The sequence below is a fragment of the Triturus cristatus genome, chromosome 5_2 (genome assembly GCF_964204655.1).
Source record: "Triturus cristatus chromosome 5_2, aTriCri1.1, whole genome shotgun sequence".
Taxonomy (NCBI): domain Eukaryota; kingdom Metazoa; phylum Chordata; class Amphibia; order Caudata; family Salamandridae; genus Triturus; species Triturus cristatus.
In genome coordinates, this window is record NC_140588.1 from 219,134,956 (window position 1) to 219,149,384 (window position 14,429).

At 43.8% G+C, this 14,429-nt stretch overlaps 1 protein-coding gene and 1 pseudogene across 2 annotated transcripts in view; one reads left to right on the forward strand and one right to left on the reverse strand.

The window, feature by feature from the left end:
* HIVEP1 (HIVEP zinc finger 1) overlaps nt 1-14,429 on the forward strand; it is a 506,680-nt gene that overhangs the window by 124,678 nt on the left and 367,573 nt on the right. The window contains exon 1 of one of the 2 annotated variants that reach the window (XM_085607001.1): nt 4,711-4,770. The exons of the other annotated variant lie outside the window; for it this stretch is intronic. Coding sequence (XP_085463127.1) covers nt 4,752-4,770 — 19 coding nt within the window. The 5' untranslated portion in view covers nt 4,711-4,751. Of the gene's footprint in view, nt 1-4,710; nt 4,771-14,429 lie in introns of those variants that run through there. 2 annotated transcript variants of the gene reach the window in all.
* LOC146822818 (large ribosomal subunit protein uL15 pseudogene) lies at nt 1,623-2,331 on the reverse strand (annotated as a pseudogene).

The following is a 14,429-nucleotide window of genomic DNA, read 5'->3' on the forward strand; positions in this document are numbered from 1 at the left end:
CAATACATTTTCTCAGTTTGCCTGTGTTGTGGACTACTGTGATTGGGCTCCTAGCAACTAAAATGTTACTCATTGTTGGTGTCTAGCCATTTCTTCACAAAGTACTTCCCATATATTTTTTCTGCCAGCTATGGGATTTCCACCAGCAAAATGTGAATCTTGTGCTCATCTTCAAACCTTGATTAGTTGCTGCCGTCATAGATTACTCTAATTCTGAAGAAATCCAGAACGTTAACTATGGGGCTTTCTTTCCTCCCTTGTCTGCTTGTGCTCCCTTATCTGGCCTCCTTTGCCCCCTCATTCCCTCTGTCACACCTATATCCACTCTGTCACTCCCTACCATTGCCATCCGTTTTGTTTCCTCTCTGAACCCCCCCCCCCCCCCCCACCCCTTCCTTCTTTTTTTTTTTTTTTTTGCCCCTCCCCTTTGGGCTCTCTGATGTCCCCCTCCCTTTCGGCTGCTCAGTTGCCCCTCATTTTCTGCTGCTCTGTCTTCACTTAATTTGCTGTTACCCCCTCCCTTTCGTCTGCTCTCCCACCCTGCCTTTTTCGGCTCGCCCTCCCCCTTTTTGCCCCCCCTTCTGCGTCTCAGTTGCGTTGGTTTGCTGGCCCTCTGGGTCCCCTCTCCCATCTTGCCATACGCCCCTTTACTTCACCATCCACTTTCTTGTCCCATAACAACTCTTGTGCCAACCACACTAGATGTGTATCCAAAAATACCAATCCATCTTGACTCTATTTATGAGATGCAAAGCAAAAAACAGCAGTTGTAACTTATCCACAAACTTTTTTTTTTTTTTACATTTTTATTGACATTTAAAATAAAGCAATAACATCCAACACACTGGAATATTACGGTGCATATAAGGAGGAACAGCAGGTTCTTTAAACTTTCAATGTTGCATAGATACATTGGAAACTGATTGGTATAAGTTACAGTACCTAATAAACAACTGTACCACCTCTCGCAAATTATACAAGTTATATTGTGATCATTCACTAATATCTGAGATAGAATCTTCATGCGGGGGTTCACAGATAGTCCCACGGTAAGTATTCAATTTTCCCCATACCCGTGACCATTTTTGGGGCACCCGCGATGAGTGTAGACGGACTTTTCCGCCTCCATTGCCACATCCATGTCATTACACCACTGGTGAAGGGCAGGGGTTTGCCTAGATCCCCAGTGTTGTGCTATATTTCGCTTCGCCAATGTCATGCCCAGTGTTACCCAATCTTGATCTGTATTATTTAAGTCTGGCTTATCCACAAACTTAAACGAGCGTGGAAAAGCTAGTAGGTTGGGCCTGGCAAGCCAGAGAAATTGTTTAATTTTTATGTTTTTTTGCAAGTGTATGCCACAAAAATAAAAAGAAGGGAAAAAAATAAACACCATCTGCTAATCTTTGTGGCCCTAGGCTGCCATTAAAAAAACAGTGCAGGCGTTTCTAGCAGTCAGAGAACTCAGAGCAGGTATAGAAACAGTTTTTCGTTTTGATGCACATCACTGGATAATATGATTCTTGACCTGCACAATGAAGGGTACTATTGGCTTTGAAGTACGGCAGTCTGAAGACATTAGTTTAATAACACAAAGATGATTTTTTTAAAAAACAAGCAATTCAAGTAGTTAACAAGTATGCCATCAGAACACAAGCTCCCCCAGCACCTTTACTCTTCTTTTTTGCACTTCTGCTGAAAGTCTTGGCTTTTACAATTACAGGCTGTTTTGTAGCCTGAGTGTACTAAATCGATGATGGGGATGGTCCTTCAGGATTCTTTGCAAACTTAAGCCTGGTCTGATCACTAACTAGAGTCCAGAGCATGTTCAGGTTGATTGTAGGACAGTACTGCAGATTTTAATATCTCATACCGACAGTGCTGAAATATCCTGGATCAGAGGCGCAACTAGAGCCAAATTTCGGGGGGTGGGGGAGCTAAGAAAAAATTTAGGGGAGGGGCTAATTCTTCCAGCAATGGGCGGAGTGGAGATGCAGGGGCTCTAAGAAGGGGTGAAAAATAACAAAGCCACATTAACAAGCAAATGGCCTTTTAAAGACCTGTGAAGTACTCGGGTGCGGCTGTGTGTGTGCAGGGAAGCTGTCTCAGCCTAGGCTGCCACACACGATGGGGGGGGAGGGCTGAAGCCCTTTGAGCCCAATGGGCGTTGCGCGCCTGCCCTGGATGATATTTGTCAAAATTTATTCTATGATGATGCATGCCTCCATCATTTCCTCGGCCTCCAGGGTGCTTTCTGTGTTTATCTATGCGGCCATGACCATGGCTCACGTGGCCTCAGGACTTTCTGGTCTTCCTTGTTCCGGCTGGCATACTTGTTGTGATTCCGGAACATACCCATTTTTTTCCACTGGTTCTTGGTGAGTTTTCCTGTGCTTGGTTGTGGAGTAAGATTTCTAGGTACGTGGCTTGGCAAGAGCTTACTAAGCACCTTTTTTTCTAGGTGTTATACCTAAATACCTAACTAAGGGCATTTGAAGCCACAAGAGCTAAGTCAGCCAGTCCTGATGTTTAAACCAGGAACAATTTGTATTCTGGTCAGTGTAGCTTTGCATTTTGGGTCTTGCTTGAGCCAGCACATGTACTGATGTACGTGAGATTTCATGTTACTTAAAAACATTTTTTTAAACCCTAACAGGGGCTTAGAGCCAATCAGTCCTTCCCATTCAGTGGCTTCATCGTCACTCTAATTTCCTTGCTTCTCATTGGTCAGTGAATACCAGTTTCACTTTCTCTCTCCATGTGTTTGTCTCTATGATGGAGCATGGACCAAGTACTGATTATTGTCTTTATTCATGCCCTTCTGTGACTCCTATTTCGATACTTTTTTTGTTGTTGCTTCCCTTGTCGCTGCTGCTTGCACCCTGCCAGCTCCCGTCAATGTTTGCCCCCTCCCATCGTTTTTGCTAGTCTTCCATTGTTGTTTCCCCACGGAGGAAGTTTTCACCATAAAACCGCTGACCCAATAACCTTTGCCAGCTTGGGCCGAACATACAGTCCTTGATGAAAGAACCTGAGTTTGTTATGCTGATTCTTCATGATTGCATTTAAAATTTTCCCTTGAAACATTTATAGACTGAACTTTAAAAAAATAATTGAGGGGTGAACTGAACACCCCTCAGAGTGCTAAACACTTCAAGAAATGTGGAAGCAAAGAGGCCAGCACTTGTGTAAATCTCTGCAGGTTCTATTCCGTAAGAGTGTCAATGTGTGATTCAGGTGTGTTTTTTTCAAACAAAGGCTTTACTGTTTGCAGGCTAGTGAATACTTTAGCTGGTTTGCCTGCTGGATCGTTAATCACTGAGCTACATTTGCTCTCCACCATTTATGAAGAACAAGCATTCGCAAAGCCAGTAGCCTTACCTATTGGAGATCTATTGACTTAATCAATGTTTTTAGCCATGTTGTACAGTAGGGCTGAAAGTTAAAAAGAAAGAATAAAAAAGGCGTTATGACTCTGTGCTGGCTACATCATAATTTCTTGTACCTTTTTTTTTTTTTCACTTTAAACCATGCTGCACAGCAACCGGGCTTAAAAAACATTGACAAAGACAATACGAGACCTATTAGCTTTGCCTAAGCTTATTTCTGTTTTAATTGTGGCCCTAAAGGCTCTGCATGTAAATTGCATTTGGCTACACAACCGGAAGTGGCTGAAAGTCTTAAACATGCCAACAGTGCCACTCGGTAGCCAAGTTGAAAGACTATTATTTCCTTTAGCACGATCTGTGTTTGTCAATGAAAGGTAGGCTTGACCAGTGGCGGTTTCTTCCTGAGGGCGGGGAGCGTCGTCCCCCTGCCAACGCAGCTAAACAGTGTCAACAATTAAATGGCAATGAAATTATTTCATTGCCATTTTATTATTCACAAAGCTCGCCACAGCCTTCAGCCTTCCCAGGAGCCAGGATGAAGGAGGGGCGTGTCCTTTGGTGCACGGAGGACTGGTGACGTGGCTGGCCTGACACTGCAAAAGTGCGCAAGTCAGTTTGGGCAGCTGTCTTGAGCCAGCCAAAGTAACATGCACACTTTGCAGGTCTACAGGGCCTAAAGGAGTTTCCAGCCAGGATGCTCCATCCAATCCAGACCCTGTCTCATGCAGCATGAGAACAGTGTCTGGATTGGTTGGGGAAGTTTCCGCTTCCCCTGGTGCCCGTCTGAGCCACGGACTGCAAGACACATAGGACGCAGCCCAGGTAAGTGCATTTATTTTTAATGTAATTTTAATGCATGCAAGTGTTTTTATTTTGTAGTCTTATTTCATGTAAATGTGTTTTTGGGATGTGGTGGGGCACTTTGCTTGTAATGTGAGTGTTGGGCTGTTCCATTATTTTCTGCGCTATCCATATCTAAAATCATAGAACATGTTAGCTAACCGCTCTCCAGAGTTCAGTCTGGCGCACTTCGGAGAGGGCTACTGTAGCTTTAACTTAAACTGTTTTGGGGCAGCAGTGTTAGAGTGGCTGACGGGGAAACCCGGAGGGAAAGGGGAATGTTTTGACTGCTGCTGACACCCGTGGCCTCATGGCATCCTTTCACATCCTTATTATTATTTGGTTCGCCTGCGTCAGCGGTGGGCCGTCCTCGCCGTGCTGCTGTTGCCATGGAGAGATAGCGGGGGTGGATTCCTGGGCTCCCGCAGCCTGCTAGGGATTACGTCTGGGAGCCGCGCGCGCAGTGAGCATAATGTGACATGGCAGGGCACCTCAGGTGTTGCCGGGCGCTGCTAATGGGGAATGACCCGTCCGCTCTCCGGTAAGGCAACTCTCGGCGTTTCCCTGTTACTGCTGCACGCATCGCAATCATAACAATGGCAGCGCGTGCTTTGGGCTGCACTGGTTGTCTCCCCTATGGAGTGAAACTATCCCCCCTTCATTCTCAGAATGTATACATTTGCACGCGATCTTTTTTTTTTGTTAGCAAATCCTTTTAACTGTTGAGTTTTTTGGTGGTGCACACTGCATGTTTGGATCGATGAGGACAGGTGCCATTTGGTCATTTTAAACTTTATGTAGTGCCCACTGTTGTTTCTGCACATTTGTTGCGTAACTTTTAACTAAAGGATAATGTGTGCACGTTACGATATCCCTATATTTACACTTTATAGCGTGCATTAACTGCCTCTGTCACCTGACACACCATTTACACAGAGTTCTTAGTATGATAGCAAAAATACATTTAGGCAATGAATATCATTTTTTATTTGTTTTAATTGGGGCACAATGTGGACAGGAAAAGCAGGATATACGCCGCGCATCATGTACATGTACTGTTCATGCATGACCCGCGGTTTGACGATTCTTTTGGCTTGGTCGCACCACGGCTTGAAGAGTTTGCCTTTTTAATTTTCTCCCGTGCAGGCAGTGGTATTGTGTAATGTTTGGAATCCCCGGGCGTTTCTGCACGCCTGCATTGTCGAGTGCTGCTCTGGAAATGCAGATCAAGCACGAAAATAGGACGCCGGGCAGCCCGCTGTAAATCTGTAACCGGCTGACGTTGATAAACATTAGCTCAGCATAACGGGCATTAATTTCCCAGCAGAGCGGCAGTCGCAGCCAAGCCACAAACACACGCGCATTTTACATGAATGAAGGGAATGACACTCCTCGGTTATTCTTTCCAGCCCTGCTTCGGGAAAGGCACATTTATCCCGGTCTCTTCTTTCAGGGGCTTTACGGTGCTGCTTTGAAAAATCCCATGCACAGGCCGGCAGCCTTGTGCATAAGGGCATGTGGGATCAGTTTAATCGGCACTATTTGTAGTTTCCTCTGCTGAGCCTATGATGTAACCGAGTTCTTTTCTCGAAGAGCCACTTAAGTGCTGATGGGAAGGTTGAACCCCCCCCCCCCCATGCACTTTACAGCACTGCCCTTGAGTGACTCATCTTTAGATATTAAATATTTTAATACGTAGGAAAACGTAAACACAGACGCATGCCCTCTAAAGAAAATACAATAATTACCTAGATAATAAAATGTGATTCTCGTTTATTGATGAGATTTGGGTCTAAACGTTTATCCCTCTCAAAGTCATTTTTATATAATAATGTAATACCGTAATATACCCTGTCGCTGACCAGTTTTGAGAACTAAAAGTCAGGGGCTTTCAAATGCTTTACCCTGGATGACCTAATCTAGATACCTCGGGAAGGTGGGTTTAGAACTCCCCTCTCTCCTGCTTTTACAGTTGAGCCTTCCAGACCTTTTCTTCCTCTAACTTGGAACAATGTTTTGTGTGTGTGTGTGTTTAAATGTGGTGGATAACGTTTCTGGCCAGTGGTGATTTCCTTTACCCCCACTGGTTTAGTGTTGCTGATGTGCAAAGAAATCTTTTCTTCTGAAGCAAAATGTCAGAGTATCGCTGTCGGGTGTGAAATGTTCACCCAGACCTTGCTTGTTTGTTGCCCCCCCTGTTCCTCCTGGGGATGGTAGCCCTAGTCCCTTGTTCATCTAAGGTAGAATTATAGCAAGTATCAAAATGTGAGTTGGGAGGAAAAAAAATAGTTGGTCAAGCACACGACGAGGGACCCCGGGTTCAGGAAGCTTAAGGTTTTGGGCTGTGAAGTGTGTCAAATCTTCGCAATATTACATGATTTTTTTTTAGCAGAAATTGAAGTTGCTTCTCAATGAAAATGCGCATGGAAATGATAGAAGCTCAACTATCTGCAGGCCCGGTATGGCAGCACGGGTGCGCTAATTGGTGTTATTAAACTACAAGAATGCACGTACCGTGAATTAATACGGTTTGAATAGGATATTGTTCCTTCTGTTTTGGATCTGCACCCGGCCCAGGTCTTCGGTTGTGTAGTGGGCTGTGTGCTACAGCTGCCGAGTGCTCATGGAGATTATTTTAATGTTTTCTGTAGCTCAGAACATGTTGGCGTGTGCCTCTTGAAAGCGCACACACACAAGTGTCTGTGCAGGCTGGTATATGCTTAGTTGATTTGCATAGACATGGTGTAGGTTGTATTTAGGGCCACTATTCCAGGGCAGAAAACCTAGTTCTGACTTACTAGTGCAGTCATTGGAACAAAGAGTGCAGTATGTGCTGATGATGGTATTGGAGGAGGGGGGTAGCAGGCCGATGAGGATAGTCCACAGCAAGACACTATGGCCATCTAAGCATTACACATTCCACGGCTCCTAAACAGAGAGGTCTACCTTGAAGGGACCTTTCTGAACTTATTTTGGAATAGAAACTCGGTGAGCTGTGTGCAGAGGCATTGGCACAGGCAGTTGAAGAGCACAGTACTTTTCCTTCTAAGTGGCTGGAAGCTGCAGTCAGTCTCTGCTGACAATTTCCCACTTGGACACTTCATTCTAAAGAGTGCCACTGGTTCTCTGTATAAGCTGATATAAACTACAAGTACCCACTGCATATTTTGGAATGTTCCACTCTTGGAAACTTTCCAGCTACATCTTAAAAATCATTTTTCAAACCCTGGTCTCTGTTCTCTAGGTAGGCCTTGCTGTGTATTACAGGTTGTTTGATGGTCAGCATTTCAGATCTCTTCAGATGAAAGGAGCTGTCTCTGCAAATAAATTTGATACTTGTATAGCGCACTACTCACCCGCAAGGGTCTCAAGGCGCTTGTACGAATACCGCTGTGGAACCCATCCTGGCTTTCCCTGTGAGGCGTCCACTCCTGGGCACCCCCAAGGTGGAGGCCAGGCATCCTTTAGCGTTGTGGGGGCCGTTGTGGAGATTAAGCAAGCTATTGCCCAGAGTTGCAGAGTGGGACTCCATGATTGGAATAGGCACCGAGGCGAGAATTATCAGGTCCGTGGAATTTTTTAGCCCAAGACCCGCCGAGGCGGGGAATTGAACCCTGGTCCCGGGCTAGACCTCTGCATCAGGGTCTGCCACTCTAATCATTGAGCCACACTTCTCCACACAGTATTAGTGTGTGGGATCAAGTAGTAGGAAGTCTGGTATTAAGAACGTAACCACTCCACCCTTTTCGAAGAGCCGCTGAATGCCAAAGGGGTATATGACCACAGCTGATGTAAAGTTAATCTGGATCAGTGTTTCCACTATGGGATGAATTCATGACCGAAATCAGAAGCGAAGCTGACGATAATGAAGTAACTTGCCTCATTATATACTAGATCTGGTATTCCGTAGAAGGAATGGAAGCATCCGGGCAGGCGATATTGGTAGATTTTGCATGTTCAGAAGATAGAGAAGTGTGATTGTATGGCTAGATTGGAAAGAGGGTGGCAGAGGATGGTGCTGGCAGTAAGGTGTTCAGATGTTTACATGGTGGGACAAACTGAACGTGATAGAGGATTGTGCAGGATGAGTATTCAAGACCAGCTCTGGTGTCGTCAAATGACTGGCAGTGCGTGACGCAGTATTGTATAGAAAGCCAATAGGTGTGTACTACCATAGGATCGCCTCAACGCCAGACCTTTCAATAAGTGATGAAACCACAATACTTTCAATTGTAGATCTAAATGATTCGACCTCCTTTTTTCACTGTATGTATTACTCTTGCCACCTATGCTGACATAAATCAGATGGGACAGATTTATGTCCTTAATATTCAATAAGTTCAGCGCTATTTTGAACATTGGCCTTCTGGATTCAGAATTTTGGCTTTGGCCCAGGAGGTTCACCTGCCCACAATGAACCCATCAAAAGGGTTTGAGCTAAGCTCAATGTAAATAAGCCGAGCCTTGTGTTGAGTCATCTTTTAATGTATTGAGTCACTTTTTATAGCTTGCAAATCTTATGGATAATTACAATATTGTGCTTGCATACTAGATTTAAGCGATCCTTGGAAGTTTTTATTTCGAGTGGATCCTTTTTATAAGCCTAATGATCTTGTAAAGTAACCACTTTCAGCCATGAATAGAGGCCGCTAGTTAGTGCTCAGTATTAGACTTTTATATTTTTCCAAATTTAATAAGAGATGTTCAAAGCAGTTCTTCTGCTGATGGTAAGAATATTGGAGTCTACGAGCAAAGCAAATGTTTGGAAAACATTGTATTTTTAGGGATGCGACCTGACTTTGAGTTCTGACCCGTGTCATTTTACACAAACATTACCGATTTCCGTATCACTTCTACTGAGCCTCGACCGGCCATATCGGGCCAATTGTTTGGTGGCCTCTCTGCTTGACTTGATTGGTGATATCGGCCATATTAAGTGCCCGATAAACATGAACACTCTGTGAATAGGTCAGCAGTACATTGTGGAATGCTAGAGCATATCCAAAGTACTATAATATATAATGTCCTTTTCACAGTTGCCAGAGGCATTTTATTAAATAACATTTAAAGATAAAAATAAAATACAGCAGACCGGTTTTACCACCAACAAATCAAATGCCGCTGACCCTGAACACGAGATGACCAATGCCTCTAACATGTTGGACGCACGGCCGACTCAGAGCGCTTTGGTAGGCGCTCAACTGCCTACGGACATTTTGGTAACCTACAAACAAACGCTATTAGACATTGCTGCTGATCTACACGTAACGGAAAAGCGCCAAGAATAAGTATTTCTAGGCCTGATTTTTCTGCACGTGGTTTTTGTGCCTGAGGACGTTTGGCAGATAGTGGGATATTTTGGTTTAGTCTTTAGTGTCTTTCCTTTGGTTTAGTGTCTTTCCTTTGTTTGTGACAAGCTTCTGTGCGCACGACTTCTGGGCATCCGTCTTCTTATGAAGCACCGTTTGGTATTTACTTGGATGTCACTGTCGCTCCAATTAACGGTTTTGCCTTGTTATTTCATTGGCTTGTTTTTAAGCGCTTCATTACCAAGCTCAGTTGGTGACCATCGCGGTTAGATTTTTTTTTTTTTTGTCAAACCCAAAATGGTCGTGATGAAACACCCTCTTCTCCTGATTTTTGAAATCTATTTGCCCTTTTAGATGCTTGAAATATCGTGTTGCTGAGAATGGATGGGGGGGGGGGTGGGGGGGGGGGGTGTAAGTTCTGTGTGAGTAATGTAATTTGTTAGGAGTTTGATATATATCTAGCTACAAGTCAGTAAAGCAGCATCCCATATTTATCTATTTTGTAGGTTTACACGCTATGAACAAGGCCCACATAGTGTACATACTGTGAGGGAATAGAATAGTCCGATTGGTGCAGTGTGATCCTGACTTTAAAATGAGATAAAATACAAGATTATAATGTAAAAAACTACAACTACCTGAATACGCTCCGGTCTCAGTGGGGGCCAGTGCCAGAACACTAAAAATGCTGAAGCTGGCTTGTCAGAGTGCAACCAAACCTTTTTAGGTCTCGCCTGACCCAGCGCACGCGCTGGCGAGACATTTTGTCAGGGCTCCAAAAAGTGCTACCAGGCCAGCCTAGACCTACAGTGCATGTGCGCGCGTGTCGCGCTTTACCGCGATTACGCGTCGCGCTTTACTGTGATTACTTTCACTTTCGCGGCCGCACGGCCGCTTGATGTTTGATCGTGATCACTTTTGCGGCCGCATGGCTGCTTTGATGTTCTCCGTGAGGCTTCAATAGATTGCAGCAGTTAAAACCAGCCTTGGCATAGCCAATAGGTCTCGCTTTTGGGACCTTATAAGTGTTTAGTTATGCAACTGTTGCATGGCTAAACACTTATAAAGTCCCAAAGGCGAGACCTATTGGCTATGCCAATGCTTGTTTTTAACTTCTGTTCTTTTCCGTCCCCAACTGAACATCCATTGATCCCTGGGTACTCGGTGAGATAAACACCTGAACATCAGTGACGTATAGCTGCTGCCACCACCTGGCTTGCCCTGTGGTTCACCTGGCACTACCTTCTGACCCCTGGTTTCAGGCACATTGAACACAGCAGTAGGACCACAAATTAAATAAGGTGTAAGAACCCTGCATAGCTTTTGAAGTTTAACCTGAGCTGCTTAGCAGTGAATAGGAGGCTGATGTGGTGTTAGAAAATGGGCAGAGTAGTCCACCCTGTAATGTCTGTCAGAAGGTTTGTGTTGTTCCTTTTGCTACCTTTGGCCATTTTGGTAAATTGATGTTCCTAGTATTAAATAATGAAATGAAATTAAGGGGCCGATTATGATGTCGTGCGGAAACTTTCTGCCCGACTCCGCCTCGGAATCCAAACCGACCGACTTGCCGTCTGCGATTCCACCAGACCGATTACGATGTGACTGAACACTGTTCTGTCGGATTCCTGTTGATTCCTAACGGAGCCTGTGTTCCGACGGACAACACTGGTTCCTATGGGGAAATGGGGTGTGTGCGGAAAATACTGCACCCTGTTCCAGGCCCCCCATTGTGCCTGCCACACAGTGCAGGGTTTTACAGGGGGGTCCCTTAGTTGCCCCCCAACTGGAGGCCGCAGGATGAAGGGGTGCCTGCCAGGGGCCCCAAAATTCACTTTCCGACAGCCTTTTCTTGTCGGACAGGCCGACTCGGCAAAGCTGTTGGAAACTGACATTGCAATCGCTCGGCCGGAAACTCTATCCGTAGAGCTTTATGCTGCAGGTCAGACTGACATGGATACTCCGAGAGCCAGTCGGTACCGTTTCGGAAAGACAATCAGACCGCGTACATCCTAATCGGTCGGTCGGATTGCAAACCGACCGAGTCGGGCAGAAGGGTTCCGACACTGTCTAGGGAAATCCGACTGTCGGCCGGAGCCTTTAGCACGACATCGCAATCGGCCCCTAAGCATGTAAGGGCCTTATGCTTTTTTGTTGTTCTCTGCAATTTAATGCTCCTAATGTGCCAAAAAATTGGTCATCTAACCCATACAACACCAATAGAATACCTCATAGATGTCAAGAGAGAAATGGCTTCCCTATGTTTACATCGGGTATAGGAGCTTTCTCATTATTTGGTTTCACCTGAGCACCTGAGAACATTTTTTTTTATTTTCATTTTTTTTTTTTAGTCCAAGGAAAGACATAAAAACATTAATAAAACATTAAAAACAATAACAAATATGACCAGCAATTAGCACCATAGTACATGAAGATAAAATAATACATTCAATTCAGGAAGCAGCAGATCACACCTCATCAAGATCTAAAAACCTCCTCCGCAGGGTTAATAATAAAGAGTAACGAATCCCCCCCCTTTTTTTTTTTCCTTAATCAAAGTAGGAGGCTCATATTTTATAAAATTATTTAAAACCTCCATTTCTCCTTGCATAAATGTATTCACTTTTTTTCAATAACACAAGGAACCCTGAGGTCTGAAGTCACCAAAAAAGGAAAAAAGAAGAAAGATGAAAAGGTGGTGTGTAAATGACAAACGAAAAAAAGCCCAATTCATATAATGAAAGGGCAATCCCTTTTAAGGACGTAATCCCTCACTCACCCTGGGTGACATGCTTCATCATATGGGATTCTCCTCCCAGAGAAAAATCCTAGTTTCTCTGGGGGCTACGACCCCCTCTATGAGAGGGAGGAGCTCAGGGATGTTTTGATTGTGCACTAAAGGATAGACTAAATCCACATATGATGAGCTACGTATGAGTGAGGGGTGCAGTGCTGACCAATTAATAGTGCAGTGAAAGTGTATTAAAACTTTCCTTGTTAAACACCATGGCCTACTTTCGACCAGTGGTGTTCACGTTTTTAGTCTAGCTTCGGTACGGTTGTGAGAACCTTCCTTGCCGTCCCGTGACTAGTTTTAATACACTTTCACTGCACTATTAATTGGTCAGCACTGCACCCCTCACTCATACGTAGCTCATCATATGTGGATCAAATGAATATTGGTAGCCAATTGTCTAGAAGCAATAAAGCTGTTTTGATCCGGGCCAATCGGGTTATCTGCATACTGATTAAACCGAAGTGATAGCAATTTAGTTAAGATTTTATAATCTGAGTTTAATAACGTTATCGGCCGGTAGGCATTCGGGTCGTCACTATTTTTCCCCTTTTTTAGAAAGCTAACTATATTGCCTTGACGAAAAGATTCCGGTATTTCGCCCCCTCTAACATAGAATTCAATAATTGAAGAAAAAATTCCGAAAATGAACTAAAGAAAACCTTTAAAAACTCTGATGGTAGTCCATCCAGGCCACAGGCCTTGCCGTTCGGCAAGTTTTTAACAACCCTTTCAAGTTTTTCCATTGTGAAAGGGCTGGCCATAGAAAGATTGTCAACTCCGTAAGTTTAGGTAGATTATTTTCTAATAATACTTTTTTAAGGGCATTCAAATTCACATTTTGCTGGTGGCCATATATGGAATCATAATGCGAAACCATAATATCGCCAATATAGGAAGGATCCTTACTTAGTCTAAGAGTTAACGGGCATATTAAAGCTTTAATATGATTTGAGGCGGTGCGTTCCCTAACCTGCCACGCTAGGAAATGGCCAGTAAAATTACTTTCCTCATATATTCTTTGCTGTGCATTCTGAAAAGTTGATTCCCCCCTGAGCATAATACTTAGAGGTAAGATCATACTTAGCCCGGGTCAACACATTTTTATTATTCTGGGAAGGAGTTTTTATGAAGAGAGCATATGCAAATTGCACCTTATCTTCCAAATTTTTCTTGTCCTTCGTTTTTTCAATATATTCAGAATCCTTTCCAATAGCTAACCCCCGCAAAAAGGCATTAAATGCATCCCAGATCATATGTAGTGATGCTGTGCCCATATTTCGGCTAAAACAATATCGAATCTCCTCCATGGAGGCACCCACCCAAATTTCATCATATAGATAGTGTCGATTAAGAGACCATTTTTTCGGGATTCTTGATACCTCTGACAGTTCGATTTGTAGCCTCAGCATCGCATGATCAGAGAATCCGTTAAAAAGAAAGGCCTGATGATTAAAGCCTAACGTCCGGGATAACAGGAAGAAATCAATACGAGATGAGGAACGATACCTCCCAGACCAGCATGTAAATGCGGATTTACTTGGATTAGTTCTTCGCCAGGGATCATGTAAGTCAAGAGTAGCGCTATTTTGTTGTAGAATTTTAAAAGATCTAGGTTTCAACTGCTTATGCTTTGACTTGGAGGAGTCCAATAAAGGATTCATAAGGATATTAAAATCCCCCCCTATTATCAGATCCCCCGGTACCTGAATTAAAGATTGAAATAACTCCTCATAGACTTTGGGTCTAACTTCTGTTGGTGCATAAAAATTGACAAAAGTTATAGGTTTTTTAAACTGTCTAAGGGTACAATTTACCCAGCACCAACGACCATTTTTTTTTTCCAAAATTCACTACCTCTGCCTGTAATTTTTTATTTAGAAATATGGCCGTACCTCTCAAGGAGGCAGAGGATGAAGAAAACCCCCAATACGAAGCCCACGATTGGAACATACGAAAATCAGGCAGTTTAATATTGGAAATATGCGTCTCTTGCAGCATTATCACTGCCGGATTTTCTGGTTTTATCCATACTTCAATGGCCCGCATTTTGTTGCTATTATTTAGGCCGTTTACGTTAAATGAAATAACCTTCAATAA